Source organism: Zalophus californianus, chromosome 6, assembly GCF_009762305.2.
Source record: "Zalophus californianus isolate mZalCal1 chromosome 6, mZalCal1.pri.v2, whole genome shotgun sequence".
Lineage (NCBI taxonomy): Eukaryota > Metazoa > Chordata > Mammalia > Carnivora > Otariidae > Zalophus > Zalophus californianus.
In genome coordinates this window covers 85,508,808-85,535,133 of record NC_045600.1, presented here as the reverse complement: position 1 = coordinate 85,535,133, position 26,326 = coordinate 85,508,808, and the positions used below count along the sequence as shown (strand labels likewise).

Here is a 26,326-nt window from a genome sequence, read left to right as displayed (position 1 = left end):
TCCACGATCCCAGAATTCTCTGGTCGATTATTTCCGGTTTCTCTAGCTCAGCCGTAGGTGCTGTTTCTGTCTGTCGCGCACTGGTGTCCAGTGCCTACAGAAGAGGATTTTTTTTTTTCTGTTCGTTGACGTTTTTGCGGTTCACTCTTTGGAATCACTGAAGTTCCGGGAGTCACCGCCGCTGCCATCAACATGTCGGTCCCAAGCTCACTCATGAAACAGCCGCCCATTCAGTCTACGGCTGGGGCCGTCCCGGTTCGCAATGAGAAAGGTACCGTGCTGCGCTTTTTTCCAGTCGGATCTTACCTCTTCTTTCACCAGCATACTCCACACCTACCCCAGCAGACCACCCCAACCCTCCGACCCTTAAGACCCTGCCCCCTAATTTCTTCGACTTTTCCCATCAAACTCGCACCCGATCGCGTTGCCTGAAGTGGGGGGGGGGGGGGGAGAACAAAACCCACTTCCATCGCATCTTGTTCCTATTGCCCGTCTGCCCTCACAGCAAGCATCCCTCTTCCCTTGGTCTCCACCGATAAATTAGACTTATACATAGTGAATGCCTGCTTTTGCAGGGCGTTGTGCGGGGGTACAGTCCCTCTTTTGTTATCCATAGCAGTCTGTTTATGCTGCTTTTATAACTCTTATCATTAGTTTATGTGTCTGTTTCCCTCTACTGCATCATAAGTTCATAACGTCCTTGAGACAGGAACCGTGCCTTATTAAACTTCTTATCGCTTTTTTTTTTAAGATTTTATTTATTTACCTGACACAGAGCAAGAGAGGGAACACAAGGAGGGGAAGTGGGAAAGGGAGAAGCAGGCTTCCCGCCCAGCAGGGAGCTCCCTGCGGGGCTCTATCCCAGGACCCTGGGATCATGACCCGAGCCAAAGGCAGACGCTTGATGACTGAGCCACCCAGGCGCCTTTTTATTGCTTTCATCCAACGCTATGACTATTAAGTTGAATACACACTTGTGTGAGGTAGTGCCCTTAACCTTAAGGAATTCATATTGTAGTAGATGTGAGACATGGAAAAATAGGCACATTTTAAGCAGTGTGCGATTTCTGTCACATAGGTGATATAAACCAATGTGGAAGGATAGACAAGGAATAATCTCTTCAGACTGAGGTAATCAAGGAAAGCTTCTTGAAGAAGAAATTGATCCTTAAAGGATAAGTAGGATTCCAGTGCAGATAGAAGAAGGAACACTGCCTGTTTGGGGGGTTAGAGTCCCTTTATTCAGGGAAGATTTTGGAAAATAATATGAGCTCCTTTTTTTTAATATACTGTACCTGTTTTTGTGCAACTTGCCTTTTTTCTTAAATTCAAGGTGGCTTTTGAGAAGTACCCTTTGATACACACAGAGCTAATTCATTTTAACTACTTATAAATTCCATTGTGTAATTAAACCACAGGTTATTCCCTACTAAGGAACAGTTAATTGTTGTGTTGTTTTTTTCTATTATAAACAGTGCTTGTAGTTGCCCTTTTTTTTTAAAGTAATCTTTACGCCGAACGTGGTCTCAAACATATGACCCCGAGATCGAGTCACATGCTCCACCAACTGAGCCAGCCAGGCACCCCCTGTAGTTGTCATTCTTAAATGTGTCTCTTCAGTGCACTGTTTAAGAATTTCTCTAGGGTAGACTCCTAAAAGTTCATCAATCTAACTAGCTATTTCCACTTGCTCTCCACAATGGGTTGTGAGAACATTAAGAGTTTGTATTTTCCCATATATTCATCTGCACACTAGGTTGTATCGATTTTTAAATTTTGCCCAATCTAATTATGAAATATCTTATTTTAATTTGCATTTCCCTGATTACTTGTGAGACTAAGCATTTTCATGCATTTATCAGCTCTCTAGGTTTTCTGCTCTCTGAATTACCTGTTTTTGTCATTTACCCATTTTCTTAGTTTGTTTTTCTTCATCCCAAGTCTGTCATGTCTTTTTCTGTTTTGTTTTGTTTTTTTAGCTTGTCTTTTCACTTTAATTATGGAGTTTTCTGTTTCATAGACATTTTTAATTTTAGTGTTATCAGAGTTACCAATTTTACCTTTTATAGCTTGTGTTGTTTTGTATACTGTGTGAGAAATCCTTGCCTATACTAAGATCATAGATATTCAAATTATATTTTCTATCATCTAAGTGTTTGTATATACTAAATAGGATCAAATACACAATTGTGCAAGACACATCTAATTTAAGGAGTTTATAATCCAGTAGGAATGTAAGTGTTTAAGACGTGTTTTCCACACATGGGTCTTTAATCCCTCTGGAATTTTGTGTGTTTGTGGCCTCAGATATCTAATTTTACTGTTTACCTTATGGTTAACCAGTTGTCCCTACTGTTCCACTGTTTGACTAGCTAGCCCATCCATTCGCCACTGCTTTTTATTTTTTTTAAGATTTTATTTATTTATTTTAAGATTTTATTTGACGGGGGGTGGGGCACAAGCAGGCAGAGCAGCAGGCAGAGGGAGAGGGAGAAGCAGGCTCCCAGTGAGCAGGGCAGAGCTCCATCCCAGGATCCTGGGATCATGACCTGAGCCGAAGGCAGACACTTAACCAACCCAGGCGTCCCAAGACTTTTTTTTTTTTGGAGATTTTATTTTTTTATTTTTTTAAATATTTATTTATTTATTAGAGAGAGAGCAGAGAGCATAAGCAGGGAGGAGGGGAGAGAGGGAGAAGCAGACTCCCGCTGAGCAGGGAGTCTGATGCAGGGCTCAGTCCCAGGACCCCGGGATTATGACTTAAGCCAAAGGCAGATGCTTAACTGACTGAGCCACCCATGTGCCCCCAGATGTTATTTATTTGAGCAAGAGGGAGAGGAAAAAGCAGACTCCCTGCTAAGCAGGGAGCCTGACACTGAATCCCAGGACCCTGAGATCATGACCTGAGCTGAAGGCAGACTCTCAATCAACTGAGCCACCCAGGTGCCCTCAGACTTTATTTTTTTAGATCAGTTTTAGATTCACATTTCCCGTTTACCCTTTGCCCCCCCCCCCCCGCACATGCATAGTCTCCTCCATTATCAACATCCCCCACCAGAGTGATACATTTGTTGCAATTGATGAAGCTACATTAACACATCATAATCACCCAGAGTTTACATTAAGGTTCACTCTTGGCATTGTGTATTCTATGGGTTTAGACAAATGTATAATGACATATATCCATTATTATGGTATCACACAGTATTTTCATTGCACTGAGACTCCTCTGTGCCCTGCCTATTCATCCCTCCCCCAACCCAACCCTTGGCAATCACTGATCTTTTTACTATCTCCATAGTTGTGCCTTTTCCAGAATGTCATGTATTTGGCATCATACAGTGTATAACTTTTTCAGATTGGCTTCTTTCACTTAGTAATATGTATGTAAATTTTCTCTGTGTCTTATTATGGCTTGATCACTCTTTTCTGATTGGCACTGAATAATATTCCATCGTCTAGACATACCATAGTTAGTTCATTCACCTAGCGGGAGACATCTTGGTTCCTTCCAAGTTTTGGCAGTTAAGAACAAAGCTGAAATAAATATCAGTGTGCAAGTTTTTGTGTGGACCTTAGTTTTCAACACTGTATTTATGTAGCTAATGTACAGGTACACTTATTTTTTTTTTAAGATTTTATTTATTTGACAGAGAGACACAGCGAGAGAGGGAACACAAGCAGGGGGAGTGGGAGAGGGAGAAGCAGGCTTCCCGTGGAGCAGGGAGCCCAATGCAGGGCTCGATCCCAGGACCCTGGGATCATGACCCGAGCCGAAGGCAGACGCTTAAGGACTGAGCCACCCAGGCACCCCCCACTTTTTTTAAACAGGTACACTTATTTTTATCCAGCATTTATTTAGTATTCTAAATAAATAGCTTGCCTGTTTGTTTTCTTGTATTTTCTACATAGATAATCATAGTCTGCAAATTATGAGTTTCTTCTTCCTTTTTAGTTCTACCTTTTATGTCTTTTTCTTTTCTCTTTTTTTTAAGATTTTATTTATTTGAGAGAGAGAGAAAATGAGCGGGGTGGATGGAGAAAGGGAGAAAGAGAAGCAGGGAGCATGACTTGGGGCTGGATCCCAGGACCCTGAGATCATGACCTGAGCCGAAGGCAGACGCTTAACCGACTTAGCCACCCAGGCACCCCTTTCTCCTTTTTCTTATTGTCCTAATTAGAACCATAATAAAATGTTGACTAGAAGGTGTGATAGGGACAACATAAAGATGCCCACTGGTTTTTAAAGGAATGCTTCTATTATTTTATCATTAAGCATAATGATTATTGTATCTATTGTTAAGATTATGTGACTTTAAATATATAAACTTTAAATAGTATATTTCGTTTGACCCCATTAATTTTCTAAGCTTAAGCCATTCTTGTGGTCCCAAGCTAAATCCTTTGAAGTCATGATGGCTTAGAATTTTTTTGTTAGCTTTTACATTGCTGGAATAAATTTGCTATTATGTTATTTAGTACTTTTTAATATATGTTTATTAAGAGAAATTCATGTAAAGTTTTCGTTTGAACTGTCCAGTTGGTTATCAAAATTATATCCATCTTATAAAATGTTTTGGTTAGTTTTTTTATTCGCAGGAATTGTTACTGTTTGTAAAAGAGATGTTATCTTGGGGCGCTTGTGTGGCTCAGTCGGTTAAGCAGTTAAGCATCTGCCTTCAGCTCAGGTCATGATCCCAGGGTCCTCACCAGGGAGCCTACTTCTCCCTCTGCCTCTACCCCTCTCTCTCTCTCTCACTTGCTCTAATAAATAAATAAAATCTTTAAAAAAAGAGGGGCACCTGGGTGGCTCAGTTGGCTAAGCATCTGCCTTTGGCTCAGGTCATGATCCCAGGGTCCTGAGATGGAGCCCCACGTTGTGCTCCCTGCTCAGCGGGGAGCCTGCTTCTCCCTCTCCCTCTCCCACTCTCCCTGCTTGTGTTCCCTCTCTTGCTGTGTCTCTCTGTCAAATAAATAAAATCTTTAAAAAAAAAAAAAAGAGATGTTATCTTGCAGGTTTGAGAGCACATATGCTAAAAGAAAAGGTAGAAAGAGATTAGAATCTTGAGTTATATGGTGATATAAAGGCTGTCATGGAAAATTCCAGGTGAACTAAAAAAGGGATTGAGCAACATTTTAACTTTCTGTTCCCACTTAAGTCACCCTTCTGTGCTGGGCACTGTTACAAATAATTCCCTTAAGGATATAATTGAGGTGGAATAGCATGAATTTGTGATGGATGTAGTCTGCCTGTCTGGGGGGAATTTTTTCTATTGTTTCACCGCCTGTCTTTTTCCCCTTCATTGTATTCAAGCTCACCTTCTTTATCATTAGTGTTGGTAGTCACAAGAATGTTTTCCCATGACTTGGTCTTGGCAGGAAAACACCATTAGATGAATAGATGGTTGGATAGTGGCTCTCTTCTTCTCCTGCTTGAACTCTTGTTTACCGGAATATAGGGCTCTACCTGCAAAGGCAGAGGTTGAAAGACATTGGGAAAGAGGCTACTGAAACATAATAAGTTATCTTTGTCACCCAGGTGAGATTTCGATGGAGAAAGTGAAGGTAAAACGTTATGTGTCGGGGAAGAGGCCAGACTATGCCCCTATGGAGTCCTCAGATGAGGAGGATGAAGAATTTCAGTTCATTAAAAAAGCCAAAGAACAAGAAGCAGAGCCTGAGGAACAGGAGGAGGATTCATCCAGTGACCCTCGACTGCGGCGTTTGCAGAACCGTATTAGTGAAGATGTGGAAGAGAGGTAATGACTAGGGTTATGTTTCCCTGGACTAAACCCCCACAGGTTAGTTAATAACAACAATAATAGCTAATATTTGCACAGTACTCACTATGTGCCAGTCTCTGTTCCGGGTACATTTACTAATTCTTGTAATCCACCCAATAACCTTATGAGGTATGTATTATTGTCCCAGTTTACAAATGAGGAAACTGAGGCACAAAGGGATCAGGAAAATAACATGACCAAAGGCATACAACCAGCAAGTGGCAGCCAGTAAACAGCAGGTTACCTCTGGTCCAAAGACCCTAACTAACTAAGGCAAAAGAAAACACAAACCATTGGTTGGTTTGTTGGGGGGTGGGCAGGTCTTAAAATTTGAGAAATTGATTTAATTCATTCACATATCCTAAAGGCTAATGAGGGGAAATGACACCAATGAAGTAGGAAAAAAGGCCTGATGAATGAATGGTCTCAGGTAGGAAAGGGAGCCTCCCAGTGAAGGATTTCGTATGTTGTGTGTTGACTGAGACATTACCTTACAAAGTATACCAGAGATCCCAAACTTTTAACAGTTCATATTGTCTCAGGAATTTTCTCAGGGAGCCCCCTAGGCCTATACAGTTCTGTTTATTAAATAATTAGATCCAAATAATTCAGTAAAGTCATGTCTTAACATTTAAAGCCATCTGAAAAATATAATACACATAAAAGAAAAAACATTTTTATTTCATTCTTACATAACCATAATTACTTATTAGTGGGATTTTATTTCATTCTTACATAACCATAATTACTTATTAGTGGGATTTGTGTGCCTCTTGGACACTGACTACTTCTCAAACCTTAGAATCAGATTGGCACTGTCACTCATTTCCTGTTCCATATTGATCTGCATGCAGCACTTGCTTTTTATACAGCCACCAAAAATCCAGTTTCACAGAGATACAGTGTCACTGTGCACCCATATGTTTATTGCGGTGCCTCATGATGCCTCAGCTTACATTTAATGTTTTAGGTCCAACTTGACTATTTGCTCTGACACTTTGAATTATTTTCTTTTGTCTGCACCTCAGTTTCCCCCTATCCAGACTTCAGTATTAATAAAAGCAAACATAACCTCCAGGTGCTGTACAACTAAGAAAATATGGCTGATGCTCTTTCGTTTTTGTGATATTGGTGTTACACTTGAAGATGCTGTTTTTCAGATTGGCTCGACATCGGAAAATAGTGGAACCTGAAGTGGTAGGAGAAAGTGACTCAGAAGTGGAAGGAGATGCGTGGCGCATGGAACGAGAAGATAGCAGTGAAGAAGAAGAGGAAGAAATTGATGATGAGGTATAAAAAAGGAAAATGGGAAGTTCTTCCTAGGCCCAAGAAAAAGTTGGGGCCTGTTCTCCTTTGTCGAGGTCCCAAAGACAACAAGCTTGCTGCTTTTGGCAGAACTCTGATCCAGGGTTCCCTATTTGTTGGAGACAGAATTGAAAATAAAATGAAATAAGTTGTATTTACTCATATCAGAATTTGTTAAACGTGATGAGGGGAAATAAAAAGCTGCCTTAGAGCACAGGTCATTGGGCTGACTGACTTGGACATGTGACTTGATAGGAAATAGAGCGGCGCCGTGGCATGATGCGTCAGCGAGCACAGGAGAGAAAAAATGAAGAGATGGAAGTCATGGAGGTGGAAGATGAGGGACGTTCTGGGGAAGAGTCAGAATCAGAATCTGAGTATGAAGAATACACAGACAGTGAAGATGAGATGGAGCCTCGCCTTAAACCTGTCTTCATTCGAAAGTAAGTATCTCACAAAACAGGTCTGAATCCACATAGTTACTACTTTCCAGGTCTGAGAGTAGAAGTCTCTTTTCTATCTCATGCTCTTCTGAAATGTCAGCACTGAGTGAAAGTCTTCTGCCCACTTCCCTACCTGTGCAGAATATTTGCTGAGGAATATCATGGTGTTAACAGAGAGCCTGAGTTTGTTTTCACATCTCCCTTTCCAGTTAAAGAGCACATGATCTGCCCATGGACCTATAAAGCACAAAATTAAACTTGAAGAGTGAATTCCTAATCCTTTCCTGATGGCGAGAAATCCTACTACTTACAGTCCAGCAGGTTCTTGCTATTCAGGCAGTTCTCACAGGTGGTTGGAGTTTTAATGCTCTGAATACCTGAGGTGACTCCCAATTTTGGCTCTTTGCAAAAAAAAAAAAAAAAAAAGAGCCAGCGATTGTTGGGCTTTGTCTGATTTGGATGGGACTTGAGTTAGAGGACAAAGAGGTCCACTCTGAGGGCTTTGGGCAATTAACAGGACTTCTGTGCTGCAGGAAGGACCGAGTAACAGTTCAAGAACGTGAGGCTGAAGCACTGAAACAGAAGGAGCTGGAGCAGGAAGCAAAACGCATGGCTGAGGAGAGGCGCAAGTACACACTCAAGGTGCTGGGAGTGGCTGTGAGGATTGCATGCAAGGAGGAATGTACTTAGGTTTGTCTGAGGAAAATAAGGAAATCCAACAGGTGAATTGTTCTCCTTACCCAGATTGTAGAAGAGGAGACCAAGAAAGAGCTGGAGGAGAACAAGCGATCCCTGGCTGCACTGGATGCTCTCAATACTGATGATGAAAATGATGAGGAAGAATATGAGGCATGGAAAGTTCGGGAGCTAAAGAGAATCAAGAGGGACAGAGAAGATCGAGAAGCGTGAGTAATAAGATGGACCTAGAGTTTAATATCGGTAATTGGATGGGTTCCTAGTGGGGTAGGAGTGAGGTTCAACACCAACTGTGAGTTCCATTACAGCTTTCTTTATGGTTCCTGAAACTGAGTGAGTTTTCCATAATTGGAATGTGGCTTATTACAATGAAATCAGGGAAAAGAAAGACTTTGTCAGTGTTTCTCTGTGATAGAGTGCCATATGATACTCCCTGTAGTTTTCTAGTAGACACACAGACATTATTCACTGTTATCAGTTATCTGTTCTTGCATAAAAACCCAGTTCAAAATTTGGTGACTTGAAACAACTGATTATTCCTCACAGTGTTCGAGTTGGCTAAGCAGTTCCTCTGCTGGTTTTACCTGGGCTCTCTCATGCAGTTGCATCCAGCTAGAGGACTGGCTGGGCTAGAGTGTCCAAAATGGCTTCATTCACATGTCCAGTAGCTAATGCTAGACTGCCTTACTTCTTCAGTGGGCTAGACTGGATTTCTGACGTAACAGTCTCATGGCAGTATTCCAAGAGGGCAAAAGTAGAAACTGGCAAGGGCTTTTAAGGCTCACATGTCATTTCTGCAAAGGGGCATGCATACTCTGGGGGGAAGAATTTGTGGCCTTTAAATAATCTGCCACAGTCACTATTGTTAGAGCAGAATAATTTCTGAGCTGCATCACCCATTCTTGAAAATTACTAGCAGTGAGAGGGTAATCCCAGATTACAAAGGGAAACCATCAGTAGAAAACTCTGTCCTCAGCCTGCATTTTCTTAAGATTTTTATCCTGGGTTTCAAGGAGTCCATGTACCCTTTAAAATTATATACAAAATTACATATATTTGTATTTTTCTGGAAAAAGGGGGATCTTTGGCCCCCCTTCCCCAAAAAGGGTTATTAGTCCCTGCAATCTAATTAATGATGGTAACCCTTGGTTTGTGACATGTAAATACATATACAATTACTTTAAAAAAAAATACCAATAAAATCTTAACATGGTTATGTTAAATTCTGATACTTTTTAAAGCCAAGTAGGCTTTTTAAGGAAGGGGAATTACTAACATTGCAAAATCAAGCAGTAATAGTATGTCTGAACCTTATAAAGGCTAGAATAAACTTCTGGAAGTTTGCAATAATGAAGACCACCTCACCTTTTTTTATTTGTTGGGCTCCTGATCTTAATTCCTAACAGGCAGTAGCTAGAATTAAAGAAAGTGAATAATGCTTGAAAGGAGATGAGACTGTATTGTGTTGAGATAATTTGAGTCTCTCTGAAGCTGGAATGATACTAATAAATAGTTTTGTTCTCTGCACAGGCTTGAGAAGGAGAAGGCAGAAATTGAACGAATGCGAAACCTGACTGAGGAAGAGAGGCGAGCTGAGCTTCGGGCAAATGGCAAAGTCATTACCAACAAAGCTGTGAAGGGCAAATATAAGTTCTTACAGAAGTATTATCACCGGGGTGCCTTCTTCATGGTAAGTGAAAAGGGAATGAGCTGTAGAAGTAACTCAGAACTTTTGAGTTCTTTTCTCCCCCCAAGAATAAACTGCCCTGGGATGTTACTTCTACTTGCCCATGGTCAGTTTTCTCATTTGCTTTTTGCCTCTGAAGAATATAAACCCAATAGGAAAAAGCACTGGCAACAGGATTTTACCAGTAGCAGCAACTGTTCTCTCTTTAGGCCCCAGCTCTCGGGAGGAAATGGTGTAACAGAAGAACTAAGGAACTAAAAATAGACAGTAAATTGTATAGATAGATAAGATTATTTAAATCCCCAAAATTAATTAGATGTTACTATTCATAGCAGAGTAAGAAGTTTTGCTTATGCAAAAATTTGGGAGGCAGAAATTTAATTCACTTTTTGCTTATGCAAAAATTTGGGAGGCAGAAATTTAATTCACTTCATTCTGAGCTGACAGAAAGTGACTAAGCCTAACTAACCAAAAAAATGGTTTATTATCTAACCATTATGTGTAATACCATCAAAAGTTTGTTCTTCATATAAAGACCAAGGTCAAAATAACAATCTGTTAACCCTGTATAAAGTAATGAGGACTTCTTCCAAATTATTTAGATGATACCAGTGATAATTTGTTAATGGAGAGATGTCAGGAAAGGGAAGCGAAGAATTGATTACATTTATTACTGTAATAGCACGTGGTTGGTTAAATTACTACCTGATGCTATCCAAGTATGAATCAAAAAGTAGACTTGTTTTTTTTCAAATGCTATATCAAACCCTAAAATCCCTACTGCAGCTAGATTCCTGCCTTTCATTGTAGATACCAGTAAAATCTAACTTCAGTGAAGGGTTCCTTATTCCCCTCCAAAATCAGTTTCAGTCTACTCAGCCGGAAATGTTTGCTTATTATACAGTGTCCTAGCTCATGCAGTTTTCTCGACTGAAGTCACTGGAGATTATGAATTATTTCTTTACTGCTTTAAGGTCATTAAGTATCATTGCTTATACATTTGAGCAGCTTTAATAAGCTTCTGAGAGAAGCAGTGCATTGGTGGCTAAGATATATAAGGAAAGGTTTATGTAAAAGTCTTTTGGTGCACATACTCAATGAACTCTCCTCATCTGGATAAGGAGAGTGAAGATAAAATATCTTCTGAGATTAAATGAGGGACTCAGCCTCTAACAAGGAAAAAAGTAGGTCTCACAAAAACTGTCTTACCTTTAAAGCCTTTCTGTAGCTGAAGAGAATACTCCAAAAGTGTGTGTGGTTGAAGGACTCAGTTGTTCCACAAAGCTTTCCTTAATCAAAATGGTACTGTTTTAATTCCTTCACCACATGTATAATTTGTATCATAACATTATAGTTTTACTAGTATGTTGATTTGCAACTTCTCTGTAATTTTTTTATATATAGTTTATTAAGTAAATAACCTTTTGAGCATTTACTGTGTAAAGGGCACTCCTGGTTTTTGGTTTGAGGGGAGTGGTTTAAAGATTTTTTGTTTATTTTAGAGAAAGCACGAGCAGGAGGGGCAGAGGGAGAGGGAGAAAGAACCTCAAGCAGACTCCGCACTGAGTGCATAGCCCAATGTGGGGCTCGATCTCACAAACCTGAGATCATGACCTAAGCCGAAACCCAGAGTCAGACGCCTAACCAACTGCGACTTAGACACCCATTTTTTGTTTTAAGTAGGCTCCATGCAGAGCCCACCGTAGGGCTTGAACTCACAACCCTGACATTAAGAGTTGCATGGTCTAGGGGCACCTGGGTGGCTTAGTCGGTTGAGTGTCCAACTCTTGATTTCAGCTCACGTCATGATCAAGTGAGATCGAGTCCCATGTTGGGCTCTCCTCTGGACATGGAGCCTGCTTGGGATTCTCTCTCTCCCTCTCCCCCCCCTTCCCCACTCCCTGCCTCTCTCTGTCTCCCTCTCTAAAAAAAAAAAAAAAAAAAAAGCTGCTCTACCAGCTGAGCCAACCAGGAGCCCCAAGAACACTACTGTTTGATACTGCTACAGGATATAAAATTATTGCCCTCAGATGGCTTACAACCTAAAAATGGGGCTAAGGCAAACATATACTATGACATAAGGATGAGTGAAAATACTGTGGGATTTCTGAAAAGGGAGATGCTTTACTTTGTAGGAGATGGAGAGGGATAACATGAAGGGAGGGCACATTTAAGATGTGTAGACTTGCTGACTTCAGTAGTAGAAAGACATTCCAGGTGAAGGGACTAGGAGTGGAGGCAAAAAGCATCATCTGTAAAGGGAGTTGGCAAGGAGAGGTAGATTACAGCTATATGTTATTGTATCATATATATGTTATTTGGCCTTGACTACTATAGAGGAGTTGTGCTTATTTAACAAAACAATCACTGGAAGTTTTTGAGCAAGGCAGAGGTATGAGGGTGTGTTTTAGAAACATTAGTCTAGTGGCACTGTGTAAGGTTGATTCTAGGGAAAAACTATAATAACCCAGGGAATTAGAATTTATAAGTGGCAACTCATCATGCACAAAGTTTTATGTAAATTTTGAATCTGGGTAATTAAGAAAATGTTGGTCCTATTGACAGAAGAAGTTAAATCAGGAAGAGCCTGGTTTGAAAAGGTTAGGGAAATGATTTTCACTTTAGGTATGAGTCTGAAGTCCCAACAGAATATCCAAGCTAAGCTATATAATGGGCAGTAGAAAATTCAGGATGAGATTTGAGAGGCTTCTACAGAGTTGAAGTCATATGACTGAATGAACATACTGAGTACAGAGAGAATACAGCCAACCTTCAGGAAACGTCCACATTTAGGAAGAAAAAAGACAATACAAAGAGAAAAGGGAGTATCATCTCAACTAGATGTAAGCTCTTGAAAAGTTTCAGTACCTTTGTTCTTTGTATCCCTTGTCATAGAGGTTAATAAATTAGTGGTTTGAATATAGGCAATAAAAACCACAAGATTGATAATACTCTTTTTACAGGATGAGGATGAAGAAGTATACAAGAGAGATTTCAGTGCACCTACCCTGGAGGATCATTTCAACAAAACCATTCTTCCCAAAGTCATGCAGGTATGGGGTACCTTAAGAACATGAGAGAGAAAAGTTATGTATTGAGGACTTGATGTTTGGTGGTATAACTCATAATCTACCCTTCCTTGATCAGGTCAAGAACTTCGGGCGCTCTGGTCGCACCAAGTACACCCACCTTGTGGATCAGGACACCACCTCTTTTGACTCAGCATGGGGCCAAGAGAGTGCCCAGAACACAAAGTTCTTTAAACAAAAGGCAGCTGGGGTACGTGATGTATTTGAACGGCCATCTGCCAAGAAGCGGAAAACTACTTAGAGTTCAACTACTTCCAGCTGGTGAGACACAAGGGACTGTCTCAGCATCTGGTCCTTGATTTGCTTTTACCACTATTTACATGGCCCCTTTATCCAGCCTATTGGACCTACTGCCATACTTGTGACACTGGGCAGTCCAGTCTTTGAAGGTGCTTTGTGAGGTTTGGACTCATGCTGAGAAACCCACAGAAAAGCACTACCCAGGTAGGATCAGAGGCTCCCCACTTAAAACCATTTCTGAGAAATCTTACGTTTCATCACTGCTCTGCTTCCCAGATTCACTTGGAACTATTCCAGGTTTCTTTTTCCAGCCTCTTAGCTTGGGTTAGAAACAAGGGCATGTAAGTGGACAACGCTACCTTACAGTAAATCTCAGCTCACGGATATCTGTTTTTCATTTTTGGTTGGAGTCAGTTTTTCTATGTGAACATATTTTTTGATCCATTTATGTGTGTTTAAGAAATAAAAGAATCATACACCCAGGGCGCCTGGGTAGCTCAGTCAGTTAAGCATCCGACTCTTGGTTTCAGCTCAGGTCATGATCTCATGGTCGTGGGATCAAGCCCCACATTGAGTTCCGTGCTCAGCTCAGAGTTGGCTTCAGATTCTCTCTCCCTCTGCGCCTGCGCCCTGCTCTCTCAAATAATCTTTAAAAAAAAGAATCCTACACCAAGAGGTTTGATACTGGAAATAAAATGTGCAGGCTGACAAGAATCTTCCTATGAAATAAAAAACCGCAGAGAATTGTTGGGCAAAGAGTGTTTCACATTCAGATCATCACCTTTGATCTCAGAAACTAAGATGCTGGACAGGCTATATTCTAAGTGGCACCCAGATTTACTCCATGAGCAGATATATGTATGGTTTTCTTTGCTCTCTAAAATACAGCTGTTTTTAGAACAAAAGTTGACTTATGAAATAGGGAAGCCAAGTACTTACCAGTACCCTCCACACTCAGCTTGTATATATACATCAAGGAGGGTATAGTGTTTTCCAAGTTGCAATGTAATGACATCAAACTAGAGTTAAATTCAGTGGTTTTCCACTTAATATTTATTACATAACCACCATGCACATGGCAGAGCACTAGGAGTCCTAGGGGTTATAAGGAATGACGTTTAATCAGTGGGAAGACTATTTCTCAATTACATAAAAAAATGAGATGGTCAAGGTCTTTTCACCATCTTTTAAATGCCCCACTGGAAGAAGCATTCACAAATCTTTCATGTCCTAAAATAAAAATACGAATACAAATTACTAGGAGGTAATAAACACATTAATCTGAGTATAAGTCACCCTTATGTGTGTGCCAGAGGGATACAATCTAAGATTTTCCTAGAGTCAAAATGAGAGTAAGATACTGAAATTCTTTTAAGAATATGTTTATAGCTGATATCTGAATGTCCACTCTGAGGCAGGTATTAGTCCAAGCTTTTCACATTCACCAACTCTTTAAGTTCTTAAAACAACCTATCAGGTATTTACCATTTTACAGTTGGGGAAACAGAAGCTCAGCAAGGATGACTTGGCCAAAGGTTGATCAACTTTTAAAGTAAAATTGTCTTCTCTCCAGGATAGGAAATGGAATGTAAGGCACAGTGTTGTGGCGGTTCAGAATTCAATTAAATCAACTTCATAAATCAAAGTCTTTCATAGATTAATTCTGCAAAAGACCTAACCTTTGATATCTTTTATTGTATTTACCATGTTTCCAATTTGGTACCTAAATTCTAACTCTAAGGGGCTTATGAATAGTGTGCCTGGGTCGCTCAGTCGGTTAAGCACCCAGCTCTTGATTTTGGCTCAGGTCATGATATCAGGATCATGAGATCGAGCCCCGTGTCAGGATCCATGCTGGGTGTGTAGCCTGCTTGGGATTCTCCCTCTCCCTCTCCCCGCCAACACCCACCCCCACCATGCACTCTCTTAAAAAAATTTTTAAAAAGTGGCTTATGAACAAGACTGGTGGTATATAAACCACCCTAGAGACCCATGCCATGGGCTTCGGCAACTTTGCTGAAATTCCAAATGTACCCTGAATACCACTGAAAGCTAGTCAGATGAATGAGCCTGGCCTGCCACCTAGGATCTGCATGTGAACATGAGATCATGAGGTACCATACTACAATGATCCTTCACATGATTTCATTAAGGCCTGCGGGGTGGGGGAGAGTTGCTTAAATTCAGTTATACTCCAACATGTAAATTTCTCACAATAAAATACAGTATAATATACATAACACTTGTTCCAAGATGATATAGCTGCAAAAAAAAAGGCTACATCTTTATTGAAATAAAATAATCCAGTGAGTGTGTCTGAGAAAGCACAAATCAGTTGGTTAGGGCAATAAGAGCCTCTACCACGTTGCCCATGTGTTCCCTCAAGCTCCGTTCTGCTGCTGCTCTTGAGATCTCCATCTCTGTCATCTGCAGGAAAAGGATCGATGATGTTACCTAAGTCTCTTCTGGGACATTAAAATGCCACCAAGACTTGTGACTCTACTTGTTTCAGTAAACAACACCGATTAAGCAATGTAACCTCTGTCCATACACTAGTTAGGCATTACTACTCACTATCAGCTCCAGATCTTCCTTCTTAATGGTGACTTTGGCCAGTTCCTTCTCCCTGCAAATATTTATGTACATTAGTCCTCATTCTCTACCTCCACCATTAACTCTCAGATCATTCCAGCTCTGCCTTACAAATAAATGACTCCTGACAAACACTGTTGAGTGAAAATACAAAATGACTCACCCCCTCACCTAACATCCCCATCCCCCCTCTTGAGTCTTTACAGCAGGCAGCAGGTGCTGTCAGGCCTTTCCTTCCACCAACAATAAAGTAGGGTTGTAAACCTTATATATGCAGAAATCGATAACAGAGTTGAAGAACCGTACAAAGGTACAAGGCTTAACGATGGCTTTTATTTTCGTAAGGGGAAGAGAGAAACTGGTAGGGCTGACTTTAAGTACAGACTTACCGCTCCTGTTTGGCTTTCTGCTCCCGGGACCGTCTGTCTCCAATCACGGACATGGCCTATGAGAAAAACAACTCTCCTTACCGCTCTGCCACCCACAATTCCCAATAATCTAAAAAGCCAGTAAGAAGTGGGTCGGCGCGGGGGAGGGGGGAACAGCCTATTCATGATGAGTGTATCAGGAACCAAGGCCTAGGTTTAACTCAATTCTGTGCACCCAAGGGCCACTTTAAATACAATCTCCATAAAGCTCCCTTTCGCAAGCGGCGGGCTCCAGTGACGGTTTCCCTCTTGCCTCCTCCCGCCAACGGGAAGAGGAGCCCGTCCTGGAGCGGGGATTCCAGTTACAACGTGAGAGGCCCCTCCGCTCTCAGCCCGCCCAGACACGCTCACGGCCAACCTCACCGTCTCCAGGTTGGAACTCTGGATCTCCTTCTCCTCCGCGTAGTCGGTGACTCTCTCCAGATCCGCCGCACCGCTGTCATGCTTCCGTGGCTTCTCGGGAGGCCGCTCCGGGCCGCTGGTCTCGGTCTCCAACTCCAGCTCTACATCCCCCTCGGTAGCCATATCGATCCCACCGTGCCGCTGCACAGGCCCCGCCCCACCTCATGAAGACTTCCGGTAACTGCCCCGAGACTTCCGCCCGGAGAGGATGAGGCGGGACTGGCCTCGGGCCACACCTTCACTAATGTTCTGGGTTCTAGAAACTTCAGCCAGGAAAGTCGGTCGCCTCTCAGACTTCCTTTGGGGGGTTTCAGTGTTGTTTTATGCAAGGTCCTCTCCCACACCTAGCCCATCACCACTCCAGACCTTCCCAACCGACATCCTTACCTTCTCTTCACCTAGATTCTACCCACTCCATCCCGTCCCGCCTGCCCCCATCATTCTGTTCAACCAGGATGGATGACGCCTAATCCTAAACCAATTAGGAATGCTAATCCACTAGAGGCCAGATTTGCAAACTGCTCTCTAATCTGGGGAGAACAGCCCGTGTGGCCCAAAGGCCCTGGAGAGAAAGTAGCTTTACAGAGAGACATTTGCATTTACCACATCCTGGAGGTCGATGTTCTTTTCCTGATGTTCCTCCCCATTATGCCTTAGACTGGGTGACCACCCCGGCACTGTGGCAGCCCATGGCTGAGGACAAAAGAAAGCTGCTACTTTCTCCTCTACCTTCCATCTGGTGGACCTAGGCCTGATCCCTGGGACAAAGATGGTGGGTGCAAAGGCTGTTACAGGCCCCAGCACCTCCCTCAGCCTGGCACAACGCACTAAAGTCAGCAGTGTCATGGTGAATCCTCCCTTCTACCAGGTGAGAGCATAGTTGGGCAGAAGGTCTTGAAAGGTCCCCAGAGCAAACTATCTGAAAAAAAATGGAAGGGAATGGTAGCTGAAGCTGGGTAGTAAAACCCACAGGAGCCAATAAAAATGACAGGCCTTCCTTTCTCCTCTGAGGCCTTTCCGTTTCTTTGCCCGAGACTACTGATCATTAAACCTCTCCTCCCACTTCCCAGTACCAGATCTGTAGGTCTACAGAAAGGTGAGAGGCCAGGTGTGACTTAGGCTTTTAGGAAGGTCTGCTCAAGCCTGCATCAGCTCTTATGATGGAAGCTCTACTTGATGTCAGTGGAAGGCAATCCTAAATAGCTTGGAACCAGATTCTGAGAATTCCTGAGTAAAAGGAGAGAAGAAAAGGGAAAGGGAAATTTTGGGATTCAGCCTCATGGGTTAACCTAGTGCATACGTTAATGTACGCTTTTCCTCAGTAAATCTCTATCTTGCTGCTCTACCCCCAGGTGTCCTGTTGTGGGCCTGTTCCCTGTACCTGCTGCTGCCATTCTAGATGGCCCCTTGTCACAGAGTCTACTTGTAGCCGTCTGGTCTACATCCTCCTCCATGTGGGGTCCTCAGCAGTCTGCTGCCTCCTGCTGTCAAGGACAGTAGTGGAAAGGGTCTGGGGGAAGGCATATGGGGTAAGTGGGAGGGTTCAGGTTCCAACAGGAGAAAGGGAAAAAGAAGAAACCTTCAGACAAAAGATTCAGATTGGGGATAGGGGACAAGTGAATGGATATACACTGAGAAGCAGGTACCTCTCTATACATGATGATTTGCCCTGCCATTTCTCACATGCACTCTCCCTCCAGATCCACATGCCCTCAGGGTTGTGTGCCCATCTGTTTGGCCACCCTCACTGCCCAGTGCTCAGTGGCTCTGGAGCTGTGTACCGAGTATGTGCAGGAACTGCCACCTTCCACCTGCTGCAGGCTGTGCTGCTAGTGCAGCTCCACTCCCCCACTAGTCTATGTGCACAGCTCCATAATAGGTTTGTGTATATACATTTTGGGTGGGGTGAGGATGGGGAGGGAAATAGACATAAGCTGAGTAAAGGAAATTCCAAGATGAAGTAACAGTGTGTAAAAAGTCCAAAACCAGTTTTAAGTTCCTGCTTCCGCCATACTTACTGTGTGACCATGAGCCACATACTTACCCTCTTTGAACTTCTAGTTTCTAAAATGGAGATAACAGTGGGGTTATTATATGCAACCCTTTGTCAACTGTGAAACATTGTCCAGATGTTATTATTTAGGTATCTGAGAGTTAGAATTTGGAATAGGCTGTGGTGGGACTGGTTCCTCCTTTCCTATACTAGTTTCTTCTCTCCCCTTTCCTATAGTTTTGCTTTCTCCTTTGCCTTCCTCCATAGGCACTGTTGACTCTCTTTTGCCTTTTCTTGAGTCTTTTTTTGTCTCCTAACCAGCTTCTGGCTCCTCAAACTGCTGTTCCTGCTAGGTCTCTGTGCTGTTGCCTTCTGCATCCCGGATGAGCATCTCTTCCCAGGTACCTTCCATCTCATATCCTAATCAGCAGGAGTAAGCTAATAGATTTTCTAAGAAAAAGAGAGGGTAGGAAGAAAACCAGGAGTGATGACATGGTCAGCTACATTTTCCCACTGGTGCCCCCCATTTGCAGCCTGGCATTACATTGGCATCTGTGGAGGCTTCACATTCATCCTGCTGCAGTTGGTGTTTATCACAGCCTTTGCCCATTCCTGGAACAAAAATTGGTAAGGAGCACCTAACCCTAAAGGCTCTTCCTGGGAAGGTTGTCTGACCTGGGAAGGTTGTCCAACCCAGTGTGGTTGGACAAAGGGCATGACAGGTCAGTGGTCCCATAACTTCCCACTGAGCAGTACCAAAAAGCTCAGAAACACGGTAACTCTGTGGGCTAGGTGGGATGGGTAGTCACACCAGTGTTCTGGGAGAGGGGGAATAGTAATAGGTAGAGGTGGAGCCCCAAGCCACTGCCCACCTCCCACCCTTTAGGCAGACCGGTGCAGCCCAAGACTGCCACTGGTTCCTAGCTGTACTGCTGGCCACCCTGGGATTCTACAGCATGGCAGGTGTGGCAGCTGTGCTCCTGTACCGCCACTACACACACCCAGCTGGCTGCCTGCTCAACAAGATGCTGCTTGGTCTACACCTTTGTTTCTGTGGCCTCCTCTCCTTCCTCTCCATCGCTCCCTGCATCCGCCTCAGTGGGTACATGCCTTGCAACATTCCAAATCTGGTAGGTCTTTAGTAATAGAAAAATTCATTAGCTTCCCTAATCTTAGTCAACTGTCTGCTTCCTCAAAAGGGTGAGGAGAAGCATAAATACGAGTATGAGTAGAAGAAATTACCACCCTGTAGACAAAAGCAATGATCTCCACTCTACCCAGAGCAACCCCGTTCTGGCCTTCTACAAGCCTCCATCATCAGCTGCTGTATCATGTACCTTTCTCTGCACTGTCCAGCCGTCCTCCAGAGAGTGGTAAGGACTGGACCTAGATTCCCCATGCTAAAACCTTTTTTTGTTCCTGACAAATACTTAGCTCTTTGTTCTTACCACCTTTCTTCTGTTGCCCCTTCTCAGTAATCCTTCAAGGACAAAATCACACTTTGTGCTTGCCTGGCCTGAGTAAAATGGAATCGCAACCAGATACTTCTCTGGCAGTGCTAAGTGCTGGCATCATGTATATTTGTGTCCTTTTTGCTTGGTGCGTAAAGGTATCAAGGGGAGAGGTGTGAGAGAAGGGAGGATACCCAGGACAGAGAAGGATGGTCAGGAGACTGGGACCATGGTTTATTTGAACTTTAGAGCAAGACAAGAGTGAGGAAAGTTCCCCATAAACAGAAACAATTTCTAAGAATAGCACTTGTCAGATGATCTGTATTGGATGAAGGGGGCAGGGAGAATGACTTGAGAATTAAAAATATGTACAAAGGTTTTAGGGCCTTCACATGACGAGATTTATAAATATTTGGGGGAAACAGGCTCTGGGAATATAATACCCTCCTGAGGACTACCAATATGGACCAACTAGCGGTACATGTTCTCAGGCAACCCCTCCTGCTATTTGACTGGACGCACTTGAGAACTGTCTCTTCTTTCTCAGCAATGAGGCTTCCTACCTGGCTGAGGTATTTGGACCCCTATGGACTGTCAAGGTTTACAGCTATGAGTTCCAGGTGAGGATGGAGAGCTCAATATCCCCAATGCCCTTCCCCCCTGACACACAAAGACACACACACATCCTACCAACCTCTACCCAGAATGCTCAGATTCTAGCTGCTATTACCTTTTATTAAGTACCCACAATATGCTAAGCACTGTGCTAGATACTTTACATTCATAATCTCATTTAATTTAATCCTCACAACAACCCTGTGAGGTAGGTATTTGCTCCATTTTACAAATGGAGAAATTGAGGCACAAAAAGTTAAACATCTTACCAAAGTTTTCATAGCCAGTTATATGCTGGAGCTAGAATTTGAACCCAGATGTGCCTCCACTTTTTACACCAGACTAATCATTTCAAAGGGGATTTTCCTATAATACCCTAACATTCTTTCTTTAAAGTCATTCCAAAACATGCTGCCTTTTGTTTTACAGAAGCCCTCAATGTTTCTGCTGCCCTGAAACAGTGAAACCAAAGGAAGGTAAATGTCATTAAGAATGTCCCTAAAAATGTGTAGATTTCTGCAGAGTGCCAAAGAGCCCTGGAGCGCCTTCACAAAAGAAACTGGGGGAGGAGGGAAGAAGTTTCAGCCACACTGCTCCCAGCAGTCCTTCCCTCTCTCTCCAGGACAGAGGGGTAGAGCTGCCAGGCCAGCTGACCAAGAGACCTCTCCAGCTCCTCCAGTGCAAGCCCAGCATCTCTCCTACAGCTATTCTGCCTTCCATTTTGTCTTCTTCCTTGCATCACTCTATGTCATGGTTACCCTTACCAACTGGTTCAGGTAGGACGGAAGTGGGCCTGGGATATACTCCTGAAAACCTATTTTAGGGAGAGCAATTTAAGGCCATTCCTAAGGGTTCTCAGGAGACACACATAGGTCCACCATCATCTTTGGTGGGGAGGCAGGAACAGGTCTGCAAGCTAAGGTCCTATGTATTCTCTAACCAGAGACTTTGGTTCCGCAGCTATGAGGGAGCAGAACTGGAAAAGACCTTCATCAAGGGTAGCTGAGCTACCTTCTGGGTCAAGGTTGCCTCGTGCTGGGCCTGTGTACTCCTCTATCTTGGGCTTCTACTGGCACCACTCTGTTGGTCCCCCACCCAGGACTCCCAGCCACCTCCTACTTTCAGGCAACACTGCCATCGCATAAATACTGCAAGATAACAAATATTCAGTCTAGGTACTGTTAACTGGGGTTCCCTTGAGGTCATACTCCCAGTCTTGACTCAGGAACTGCCCAGCCGAGCAGATACCTCAAGGACAAAATGGGCAGTTATCTCCCTTTAGACTGAAGTCAGTACTATGTCTGAACAGGAGAAAGTGGCCATACATATTCTAACGCCATGGGCAGAGTGTCTGACTCACTAGAGCTACTGTTAGATCTTTACCCCAGCTCAAGAACCTAACTCCCAAGTCAGCCTCTCAGGAACCACTGCTGATCTGTGCAGACAGTGCGGCACCAGCCCTTTCCTGGCTCTCACGGTGGAGATGGGGGCAGGGAAAGACCAATAGGGACTGAAGACTTACTTGGCTCTGCCCTTGGAGATAAAAAGGAAAATAAGCAGTTCAGCCCTGGGCACAGGGAGATAAGCAGCCCAGAACAAACCAGGACACAGAAAGAAAGAATATAGAGACCACCCTAGGTTTTAATCCTGATCTTGAGGTCAAAGGAAGTGGGAAGACAAAAACCACCCTCATTCCATGAAGAATGACAGAAGAGAATGTGAACACTAGAGAGCAGCTAACCATGGGAAGTCAGTGAGCAGCAGAATTTGGGGGCCAACTTCCAAGCAGGCGAGCAAAATGCGAAAGAATGAGAAAGAGGGGCATAAACCTAGGTCTTGAAGCCTTCCTTCTTAGACCCTCAACTCCATCCTTGGGATGGTGATCAAGGTCTGGGTGGGGGACAAAAATCACAGAAAAGAAGTTCCTATGGTTCTTAGAGGATTTCTCTACCACGTACCTGGAGTACTTGTCTGTTTGTTGTAGTAAAATAAAGAAGTTCTCTGATGTTTCATTTAGTCTACGTATCTACAACCTTTTAAAATCTACAATTCTCTCCCCTTTTGGTGGGAAAGGGCAGCCATTCCTCCATCCCCGTCCCCCCAAATCCCCAGTCAAACCAGGCGCTCAAGAAATTACAAAGCTACTTTTAATACTTTGGGGTGAGCCCCACAGGAATAAAAAACACTGGGAAGGGGTAACCCCCTCACCCCCAGGCGTGGCCCAGGGGAAGAGAGGCTACCTGAGGGGAAGGAAGCACAAAAGGGACCCGCTGCAGACTCAGGGCAAAGGGAATGCCATCGGTGCTGGGACCTGTGAGCACTACAGGAGAAAACGCGAGCGTGGTGGGACTGGCTCCAGGCACACAGGCGAAGGGCAAGAGGGTTGGACACGAAGCCACAAAGCTACTTGGGTTCCTCCTTCTTCTCGTTTGCCTTTTTCTGCTTCTGCTGCATGATCTCCGAGTCCCTGGGGGTAGAGATGATGGGGCACTGGGAGGTACCAGAGGGCAAAAAGGACAAGATGCAGGGGGATGAAGGGCACAAAGGATAAGATGGAAGTGGATGGGACAAAATTCAGCGTGTGCCTGCCGTATTCCCACCCTAGGAGAACAAGAGGAAGAGAGCTGAGGCTTAAAAGGCAGTCAGTCTCTATCTGGCTGTTGCCTAAGGGGTCAGAAGTCTGGCCACACAGGCCCAAGGCTATTCTTTGCTGAGTACCACACCCAGCAACACCAGTGAGAAGGTTGGGAGAAGGGAGGAGAAACTGAACACCAAAGAGGGCCGTAAGTACCCTGCTGTCATAACCACTACTGCGTTTGAAATGTGAAGCTCCCTGCCCTTGCCCTTAAGGTCAGACTCGGGGCACTCAGAAATCAACCGAGGGCAGGCACCCGCCCCAGTCCCTTCCTGTCAGGCTGTGAGCTAACAATTTGGAGGGTGGGGAGGAAATAAAACCCTAGAGGAAGCAATGCACTCTAACCCCTCACTAGTCCAGATGTAAACCCTGAGGTGGCTCTCTTTCCTGGTACAACCCTCGGTCTAGCCCAGGTCTCACCCCTCCCCTCCCATCCCCTCCCCTCCCTGGGGCTACCTCTGCTTGCGGGCGGCAGCAGAAAGCCCGTCATCTCGGCGCTTTCCCTTAACCGAGTCACTCTGCTTTTTCATATTCTTCTGGCGGGCGAGCTCGCGCTGGTTACCGCCTAAAGAAAGAAGGTAAAAGGTGAGACGCGGGGGGCCTTTATGGCCACACACCGGCGACCCTCCTCCCTCACCCGGACACCAGCAGGGTCCAACGCTCATTTCCCAGTCCCGACACCGGGCCATTTCGGGGCCTAGGCTGCTGAGTGGGGCGGGGGAATGGGGGGCCACTGGTGGCAAGCTGCCACGGGGCAGGTCAAACCGGGAGGTGGAAGGAGGACGGTTCCGAGGAGTCCGCTAAAGGCGTGTTTCGAGTTTCGGGGCGGCACGGGGGTCCAGACTGGTGGTGATGTGTGGACAGTTTGGGTCTCTGACGGATGGGCTGCGATCTGGAGTAGGGGGCTCGGGCCTATCACAAGGGTGCGGGGCTTCTCGCCACACCGCGGAAGGTCGCGGAGGGCCTTTGCTTGACTGGGGCGGGAGAAGGGGGAGGGCGTTCTCAAGAAGTGGCGGTGGGCAAAAGGCCGATTTCCGGCGCCGAGTGTGAGGGTCTCAAAGAGCGCTTCCAGAGGAAGGCGTCGCTGGAGAAGCCAAGAGGAGGTAAGTGCCAAGATCGGGCAGTAGTGTTTAGGGCCGACGGGGAGAAAGAGGTAAGAAGAGAGGGTCTCGGTGCTCACGGGTCATGGCGACGGCAGCGGCTCCGGCCTGCCTCCGTTGCGTCCCCTCGTTCTGTCCGACGTTGCAGGCCCCGCCCCCTTCTCCAAGCGTAACGAAGTCGTCCTTTCCTCCCCGCCCCTTTGAGCCCGGGCTCAGTCTCTCATTGGGCAGAAGGAAACACGTGGGGCTGCGGGCCACGCTCCAGCACTGGCGGATATGGGGCGGAGGTTCGCCGGCCGAGTGCGCTGCGTGGGGCGGGGCTTCCTGAGCAAGGCGTTGGGTCGGGCGGGGAGAAAGTAGGCCGGGTCACGTGGGCAGGGTGGGGGTGGAGGGGTGCGGCTGGCGATGTGGCGTTTCCGCGGACTCGAGCACGTGACTTGGCGGAGTGATCTTATGCGGGGACCGTTTGGGACACCGACAAACTCGCCCAAGGGGAACGGTAGGGGACGGAGGGCGGGGTTTTGTGAGGCCGAAATGGTTTAGTCTCTTCTGTATTATCGGGACTCTGGGACTTCCTAATTATCAGTACTTGGCCCTGTTCTTTGGGATTTATCCCCCACTAACCAGCTATTTAGACACGAACTGTTCACCTATAAGGTAAAGTCAGGTACAAACGTAACTTTCAGAAACCCCCTTCCAACCACATTGTACCCTCACCGCAAACACCTCCCATAGAAACTAGCAGCCACATCCCGGGTGTCCTAAAACTTTGGTCCGAAAACGAACTTGGTCGTAAAACGAACTTGGTCCTGTTCGTTTCCCACAGAAGTATTAAATGGGAAGATGTAATAGCTTGGAAGTTTTGGAGGACCCTAAAATCACAGACTATTTAGTTGGATCAGGGACTAAGAGACTGGGAAATACTATGTACATTTCTCCCTCCGGACTTTTCCCCACTATACTGCCTGCACCAGCCACATCTGTAAGATGTGTTTGTTAAAAGACAGTTGAATAGAGCAGGAAACGTAGGCACTAAACTCATTCTCCTTCCCAGCTCCACTGTCTACAAGACTTCCCACCCGTCCTGAGGAATTCATTGGATAAAGGAGAAATGCTTAGGAAATATCACAGGAAAGGACTGTTTGTAAATTTTATAATATGATTCTCCCCAGTTAGTGCTCATAGCAGAACCGAGTTGAGGCTGGAACTTCAGACTAGCTTTACCCTCAACATAGACCTGATGGGAAGGCAATAAACCTCAGTGCCATCCTCACAGTTTTTGCCATACCAAAGTATCACTTGAACTACTATTACTTAAAATGTACCAAACTTAAATAAAAGTTACAAATCAAACTTCATATAATCCTTTAGTAAATTTAGAATCAGTATCACCTGACTACAAACAGAAAGTAACTTTAAAAGTCAATACAATGAAAATGAAATATATTATCAAATTCTACCAAAGTAATATCATTGTCAAAGATGCTGAGCCTGGGGCCTGCCCTTTCTTTCTTAAAAAAGATAAATTAACAAGTTTTAGAGAGGTAAATAAGTCTTTGAAACTGAAGCTTTCTCTTGATACAGAGGATTAAAAATAATGTTTATATTTTCAATGTTATTTAATGCTATGTCTTTCTACTACCTAAAGTTGCTTCTCATACCACAAGTAGCATATGTCCCACCCTTTGGTACATATTAAATGTACTAGATCAACATTGGTGGCATACATAACATACAAATCCTCACTCTGGCAACTTACTGGATTTGATTTTAGACACTTATTTTCTCCATGCTTCAATTCCTTTATATGAAAAATGGGAATAATCTCTACCCCTTAATGTTGTGGAAGAGATTAATACAGATACAA

General features: G+C 44.2%; 5 protein-coding genes across 7 annotated transcripts in view; 2 read left to right on the top strand and 3 right to left on the bottom strand.

Annotated features, from left to right (window-relative positions):
• Positions 1–5,479, bottom strand: part of WDR76 (WD repeat domain 76) — a 60,907-nt gene extending 55,428 nt beyond the window's left edge. Inside the window, exon 1 of the mRNA XM_027569525.2 lies at positions 5,320–5,479. The gene's annotated coding sequence lies outside the window, so the exon portion shown is untranslated. The remainder of the gene's footprint in view (positions 1–5,319) is intronic.
• MFAP1 (microfibril associated protein 1) lies at positions 38–13,725 on the top strand. The gene is made up of 9 exons (XM_027569532.1): positions 38–271; positions 5,540–5,759; positions 6,944–7,073; positions 7,344–7,531; positions 8,065–8,173; positions 8,276–8,436; positions 9,758–9,917; positions 12,878–12,967; positions 13,062–13,725. Exons 1-9 carry the CDS (start codon positions 193–195, stop codon positions 13,242–13,244), a joined length of 1,320 nt encoding a protein of 439 aa, XP_027425333.1. The 5' UTR covers positions 38–192; the 3' UTR covers positions 13,245–13,725.
• A 542-nt stretch (positions 13,726–14,267) lies between these two features.
• HYPK (huntingtin interacting protein K) lies at positions 14,268–17,088 on the bottom strand. Its single transcript, XM_027569538.2, has 4 exons — positions 16,627–17,088; positions 16,225–16,280; positions 15,818–15,869; positions 14,268–15,670 (listed from the first exon to the last, which is right to left on the bottom strand). Exons 1-4 carry the CDS (start codon positions 16,786–16,788, stop codon positions 15,575–15,577), a joined length of 366 nt encoding a protein of 121 aa, XP_027425339.1. The 5' UTR covers positions 16,789–17,088; the 3' UTR covers positions 14,268–15,574.
• Positions 17,089–17,423: 335 nt separating this feature from the next.
• SERINC4 (serine incorporator 4) lies at positions 17,424–22,486 on the top strand. The gene is given in 13 exon segments (XM_027569539.2): positions 17,424–17,533; positions 18,018–18,544; positions 18,980–19,059; positions 19,192–19,285; positions 19,545–19,756; positions 19,940–19,993; positions 19,996–20,031; positions 20,134–20,257; positions 20,657–20,729; positions 21,154–21,161; positions 21,163–21,200; positions 21,347–21,500; positions 21,685–22,486. Coding segments are annotated over 13 exon segments (1,698 nt in total). The 5' UTR covers positions 17,424–17,434; the 3' UTR covers positions 21,884–22,486.
• A 367-nt stretch (positions 22,487–22,853) lies between these two features.
• SERF2 (small EDRK-rich factor 2) lies at positions 22,854–24,696 on the bottom strand. Of its 3 annotated transcripts, none has more exons than XM_027569534.1 (3): positions 24,540–24,696; positions 23,816–23,924; positions 22,854–23,325 (listed from the first exon to the last, which is right to left on the bottom strand). In XM_027569534.1, the coding sequence occupies exons 1-3, from the start codon at positions 24,544–24,546 to the stop codon at positions 22,929–22,931; spliced, it is 513 nt and encodes a 170-aa protein (XP_027425335.1). In that variant the 5' UTR covers positions 24,547–24,696; the 3' UTR covers positions 22,854–22,928. The 3 variants fall into 3 exon arrangements, with proteins under 3 accessions (XP_027425335.1, XP_027425336.1, XP_027425338.1); XM_027569535.1 differs by having other exon boundaries at positions 22,854–23,214; XM_027569537.1 differs by having other exon boundaries at positions 22,854–23,191; positions 24,540–24,694.
• Between the last annotated feature and the right edge of the window lie 1,630 nt (positions 24,697–26,326).